The sequence below is a fragment of the Zeus faber genome (assembly GCF_960531495.2).
Source record: "Zeus faber genome assembly, chromosome: 11".
Taxonomy (NCBI): Eukaryota; Metazoa; Chordata; class Actinopteri; order Zeiformes; family Zeidae; genus Zeus; species Zeus faber.
Genome location: NC_137205.1, coordinates 26573539 through 26579538, shown reverse-complemented (window position 1 = coordinate 26579538; position 6000 = coordinate 26573539). Strand labels below are relative to the sequence as shown.

General features: G+C 56.2%; 1 protein-coding gene across 1 annotated transcript; it reads right to left on the bottom strand.

The window, feature by feature from the left end:
- cnp (2'',3''-cyclic nucleotide 3'' phosphodiesterase) lies at positions 1–5110 on the bottom strand. The gene is made up of 4 exons (XM_080009911.1): positions 5032–5110; positions 2240–3781; positions 1974–2101; positions 1–1409 (listed from the first exon to the last, which is right to left on the bottom strand). Exons 2-4 carry the CDS (start codon positions 3741–3743, stop codon positions 933–935), a joined length of 2109 nt encoding a protein of 702 aa, XP_079866037.1. The 5' UTR covers positions 3744–3781; positions 5032–5110; the 3' UTR covers positions 1–932.
- Between the last annotated feature and the right edge of the window lie 890 nt (positions 5111–6000).

Below are 6000 nucleotides of genomic sequence, written 5' to 3'. Positions count from 1 at the left end.
GCAAAGCATTTTTCTTTTATTAAGTGTACAAAACAAGTGCAAAAATAGTGATTCATAAGAGCTACAGAAGCCAAACTTGCAATACAAAAAAACAAACAAACAAAAAAAAAAAAAAAAAACCTTGACACAAAGTGAAGACTAAATTGAAATACAAGGAATTTGTGTTCGAGAGGAACAAAAGGCATCGGTGATGCGGTTTGCACGGTTGTAAAAGAGCTCAGCACTGACTCTGGTTCACAGCATTCGGAGGATTATTAAGTGCAAGCTGAACAAATGCCGAGTCCCTCAACGTTCTCCCTTTGAACAATGCACGGCACAAACATTTAACAAGGAAGGACCCTCTAAGGACAGTCTAGCACACGGAAGATACAGGAGACGTGGCCCCTCGCGCTACATCGACACTTAAATCTTCTAACTACAAACTCGCGTGCGCAGAGACCCGACCGGCTGCCCCGCGGAGGGCGGAGCCGCAGGAGACCCGTCGCTCTCTGTCACGGAGGCGGAAAGCGGCTGAAACAGTTTGAAAATGTGGATTAAATATGAGAAGTGATTATACGGGTTATACTGTGGGTGCATGCGGGGAAGGTGCCTAGTGCATCAAGAACCTTCAGAATACTGAGTAAGGCCGAAGAAGTGGAAATCTAAGGGATTTTTTTTCGGGGCGGGACGTGCGCAGCGTGTCACTATTCTGATGGGGAAACAACCCTGCGGCTAACACAACATCTACGGGACAAACCGGGGACGACAAGGTGGACCTAACTGGGCTGAAGGCATCTGGGGCTGCAGTGCAAATCAACAGTGAAAAAGGCACACAGCTCGGACATTTAGGGTGGGGAGAGCGGACCCTACGCACAGCAACACGCACGCACGCACACACACACACACACACACACACCTGCATCCAGACACCAGTCACCCCACGCCCCATCTCTTTACAGAATGGCGCACTTTGGCTTTTTCTTCTTCTCCGCCTCCTTTTTGGCGTGCTCGGCCTTGGGGGGTCCGTAGAATCCGGAGAAGCAGCCCTGGACGGAGACGGGCTCCCTGAGGCTGAGCAGCCAGCGGCCCTGGCCGTGGTACCCCAGCGTGCCCAGCTCCATCTCCACCACCTCCTCCGCTGCCCGGCCGCTCCGCTCCTCCTCCCGCTGCAGCAGCAGGATGTCCAGCAGGTCCAGGCCGGTCTGCACGCTCTGCACCGCCCGGGCGCAGCCCAGCGTCACGTGGGCGCGGCTGCCCGGCGGCAGGGAGGCGGCGCCCGGCACCGCCGCCTCCGCCTCCTTCTCGGCGTCGGCCGGCCAGAGCGACAGCTGCTCCTCGGTGAGGGAGACCCGGGCGCCCACGGTGCGGGGCGTGACGAAGAGCGCGGTCAGCGAGAGCTCCGTCACAGAGCCGTAGTGCTCGGAAACGGCCTGGACACAAAGGAAACCGTTGAGGAACTATCGCCCGCAGTCAAGGGTTTTTTTTGTTTTTTTTGTGTGTGTTGTTGCAATTATTAGTCAAGCACGCGATACATACAAACTTCAAATCACCGTCGAAAATACTTCAAATGAAACAAAATGCATAATTATTTCACAGTCATGGGGACTAGTTGAAAGACTCTTGCGCTGTGTGCTGGTTTACACTGGAGCTTGTCGGGGCAAATTCTCACGTGTTTGGTCTTGAGGTGATAGAGGTTCCTTGTGTTGCCGCCTCTGGCAACAACGGTCACCTGATGTGCTTTGCAGATAAGTTTTCTGCTTGAACTCAAGACTTTATATCTATTCTCCACCGGTACGAAGGAAGAGGCCAAATCCGTATTTCCACTGGTTTATATATTTTATACCGCATACTCCTAGTTGCCAGGTGATAAAAAAAAAAAAAAAAAACCCAAACGCAAGAAGACGCCGAAACCCCTTTGCAAAAACAAGCAATTTAAGTGCGATGGTTGGTTGTTCGGCGCGTTCGGTAAAACACAGGGTTTTTTAACTTCTTACCGGCTGCTCCGCGTATTCCTTGGCGCCCTCCACTTTGCCGTAGTTGCAGAACTTGGTCGTGCAGTGCATGCCTGGTTGAGGCTGGAAGTACTGCTCCAGGTCCAACTCCTTCTCTGTTTCCTCGGGGACTGCAAGAGAACGCAAGGTCAACTGCATTGCCGGCATGGCCGTAACAACTTTATTTAACCGGATTAAAAAAACAAAACAAAACAAAAAAAAAAAAAAGGTTTGTCCCTCAGCCCAGAGTGGAACATGAATGTACTTACAGTCAGCCAGGTGCTTCTTGAAGGCCTCCAGAGTGTCGAGGGTCTTCAGGAAGTCCATGGACGTGCACCGGACCTTCTCCTGGACGCCGGGGAGGAGGAACCAGCCGAAGAACAGTGGCAGAGAAACCTCCGCCATGCGGCTGCTCATGGCTTGGATCTGGGCCTCCTCCAGCCCGCGTCCATTCCTCTGGACCAACTGCTGGACGTCGGCCCTCCACTCGGTGCGGGGCTCCAGGAAGATGGCCACCAGGCGGTTCTGCTCTGCGATCTCGCCCAGGCGGACCAGCCGTTCCAGGGTGTGGTTGGTGTCGTCCACCACGATCACCTGGGGAGCCGTCCCCGCCGCGCAGAGGGCGAGCACGGCTTCGTCCAGGGCCTTGTAGGCTTCTGCGGACGCCTCCGGACTCTCCGGTTTCACACCGTGGTCGTCGGAGCAGACCACAGAGCAGAGGTCCTGGTAGCGATCTGCGATGGCGCGTGCCAGGAAGGACTTGCCGCTGCCAGGAAGTCCTCTGAGGACGATGAGGGAGCGGGAGCCTCGCAGCGCCATTCTGGTCTGCTCTTGATCCAGGAGGTGTGGCCCAGAGAGCTTCTCTTCCGGTCCTTTCTGCTGAGGTTCCCCGACGTCACCCGTGGATGCCACCTCCTGTATGGTGGCGGCGGCTGCCGCCACCGGCTCCTCAGCTTCAGCCTCCTTCACCACCTCCGTGGCCGCTGCGCTCACAACCGCGGCCGGCGCCGGCTCCTCCGTCTCGGATCCCGCCGGCTTCTCGGCGGCCACTTGGGTGCCTGCTCGGGCCTCCATCTCCACCGACGCCGGGTCTGCTCCCACTTCCTTTTTGGGCTCAGCTGTTGTGTCTGTGATGACGCAATCTGAAGGAGGAGCAGCGCCCTCTGCAGGCGGCACTGTGACCTCCCGTGCCTGCTCTGACTGAGAGGGCGGTGCCTCCGGCTGAGGTGGTGTTTGCTCTGCTTGTTCCGCCTCGGGGGCAGACTCCGGTTGCTCTGGCTCTGGTTCAGGGGCATCCTCTGGCTCAGGCTCGCGTTCGTGATCTGGGCTGTTCTCCGCCGCTGGCTGCTTGTCAAGTTGGACGCGCTCCGATTCTGTGTCCATTGTGCTCAAGGCCGGAGCCGGGTCGGCGACCTGTTTTGGCGACCCGCTCGGCGCTTGCTGCGTCGCTGCGGCAAAAGACATGGGCTCCCCCGCTCCCCCCGGGGGAGCCTCCAACGTCGCCGTCTGCTCCGTCGCCATCACCGGCGTCTCCCCGCCCTTCACCTCAGCCGCTTCCTCGGCCGGAGGCGTCGCGGCCCCCGCCTCAGACGGCTCCGAGGCGTGACCGTTCTCTACCGGCTGCTCGGCCTCTTCAGCCGGAGCCTCCCCCGGCTCTTGGGGCTCGTCCGGCTTGTCCTCATTTGACACGGGTGTTTTTTCCGTCCCGCCCTCTTGCTGCGGTGGAGCGTCTGAGACAGCATCCAAGTCCTCGTTACACTTCTCTGCATCCATGTCCCCAGTAAGTTCAGCCTTGGCACTTCACCATGTGCCTAGGATTAAAAAATAATAATAATAATTAAAAAAAAAAAAGTAAAAACACAAGGCCATTAACAGTCCAACCGCTACTGAAATAGTAGTAGATAATAGTAGTGGATGCAACTGCGGCAACAATTATAAACCACAGAGTAACTGATCACATTTGAAGAGGCAGAAATCGGGAGAAGCTTTGCAGTCATCAACCAACAACAGGAAGTGTACGGCCGTTTAGCCGGAGAACATTTGGTTTTGGAGAAACACAAAAGACGCCGTTTTTAACTCGTTGGATCTTCTTCTTTGGATGATGGTTTTCCTGATTGAAACGGAAGGCAGAAGCCGCACGTACTGCGTAAAGGCAGAGGTTCAATACTCAACGTGACATCACGTACCCCCGATTGCGATAAATCAAACCCGCGCGGACGATATTTGCGTTTTGTAATTCCGTGTTTGACTTCAACTCAACGTCGCCAGCCCGATCCACCGCGTTCCGTCCCAAAAAAAAAACCCCAAAAAAACCTTTGCCCTCCCGTCGCCACACCGCGCGAGGAGGCCCTGCCACATCCGCGGCACGAGCCCCGGGACATGAGAAGGAAACAGCGGCCACCGCTCGGACGCGCGGCGCAAAAAATGTCCTTATTTGCAAAATATCGAATAAAGTCGAATAGTTAAAAAAAAATAATAATAATTATAGAAAATGATTTGGTATGAAGCGTTGAGAAAAAAAAAAAAAAAGAAAAAAAGAAAATGCGAAACACAGACGACCAAACGTACAATAAGATGGGAGGAGGCTTCGTTAATGCAGAACCTTCACGTTTCCATATTTATTGTCTTGTTCGATAAAAACATGAAACGGGACTTCCCGTCGTAACGCCCCGAGCGCGTGCGCATCCTTTTGTTGTTATTAACTGCCGCGATCCGCCAGCGCCGCGGGTCAGAATCGGACGTTTAGACGACAACGGACGCGGTTTGGAACCAGAGACCGGGCGTCTCAACGCGAAGTCACGTCACGCAGGGAACGGAATCCCCCACAAAGAGACGTTTAACAGGTGCGGCAGCGGGAGCGGCCGCGCGGCACGGGAGCGGCGCGGCAGGGGAGCGGCACGGGAGCGGCACGGGAGCGGCGACGGAGCGGCAGCCCGCACCCAAAATAAAAAATAAATAAAACGAGGAAAAAAAACAAAACCCCGAGAGCGCCACGTCGCAACCGGCCCGCCGCGGCGAGCAACACCAGGCGGCGCGTCGTTCCGAGGCGCGCGGGGCTTACCGGATCCCGAGACACCGTTATCTGCGCAGCCAAACCGGACAGCACGCGCTTCTTCCACAGGCGCAGGCTCCCGTCCCGGTGCCGAGAAAGAAACAAAACCGCAGCCAGTGCGCCTGCGCAGAGCGGCCAGCCCAGCCGCCGCGCCCCCTCGAGGGAGGCGGGGCGGCGCCGGGGGACCAATGAGCGGGGCGGCAGGTGGACCGCGCGCATGCGCAGCGCCGCCACCTTGATTAGGCTGAATGATGACTGGTGCATTTTGTGCCCGGAAAGGATTGAGCCATCGCCTTGTGATCTCATGTTGACACAGAAAAACACACAGAATAAGCCTGTGTACGAGAACACACCATGCATGTGTATCCCTTTTGGTTCCAGTGTTCCCGTGCGCTGTTTTCATATCGACCGTTTGTTCTCAAATCTCTCTTGGAAGAGGTGACAAAAATAAACATTTCCCCAGTTCCACATTATCTATATCTGTTATCCGCATTATCAGCATCAAAGGCAATAATTGTCAATATTCAGAACGGCGAGAATGAAAACTCACAGCCGCTGCTCAGGACGGTCTCAGGTCAACGCCAAGGCAACGAGCGAAAGGCGGCGTGACGCATCACAACGTGTCATTGTGATGTCACACGGCAGAGGAGGCGCCTCCCCCCCGCCCTCCGCCTCCCCGGACTGCGGACCAGCTGCGCACGGCCGGGCTGTGGCCGGGTGGCGCTGCGAACGCTACGGCAGCATGTCGCGGCGCTCTCCACCCACGGAAGAGTTCGCGTCCAACGCAGCGCACGCATGAGAACGGGAGGAGGGGGAGGAAGGGCCCAACCAACGCGGAAATAAAGCAGGACGGGCACGTTGGGCGGAGCACTGCATCCCACACCTTCTTTACAGGCCAACGGTCGCTTTCAAGGGCCCGCTATGAAGGCTGTCTGATATCTCCGAGGCCGCGGTGGCGGCCGTACTCACGTTCCGACA

Bases quoted from the DNA above. Each gene is read 5' to 3' on its own strand.
- cnp (XM_080009911.1), bottom strand. From the start codon at position 3,743: ATGGATGCAGAGAAGTGTAACGAGGACTTGGATGCTGTCTCAGACGCT. The intron at 2,102-2,239 runs GTAAGTACATTC...GTTCTCTTGCAG, and splicing joins CAAGAAGCACCTGGCTGACT to TCCCCGAGGAAACAGAGAAG. The intron at 1,410-1,973 runs GTAAGAAGTTAA...CTTTGTGTCCAG, and splicing joins AGGAATACGCGGAGCAGCCG to GCCGTTTCCGAGCACTACGG.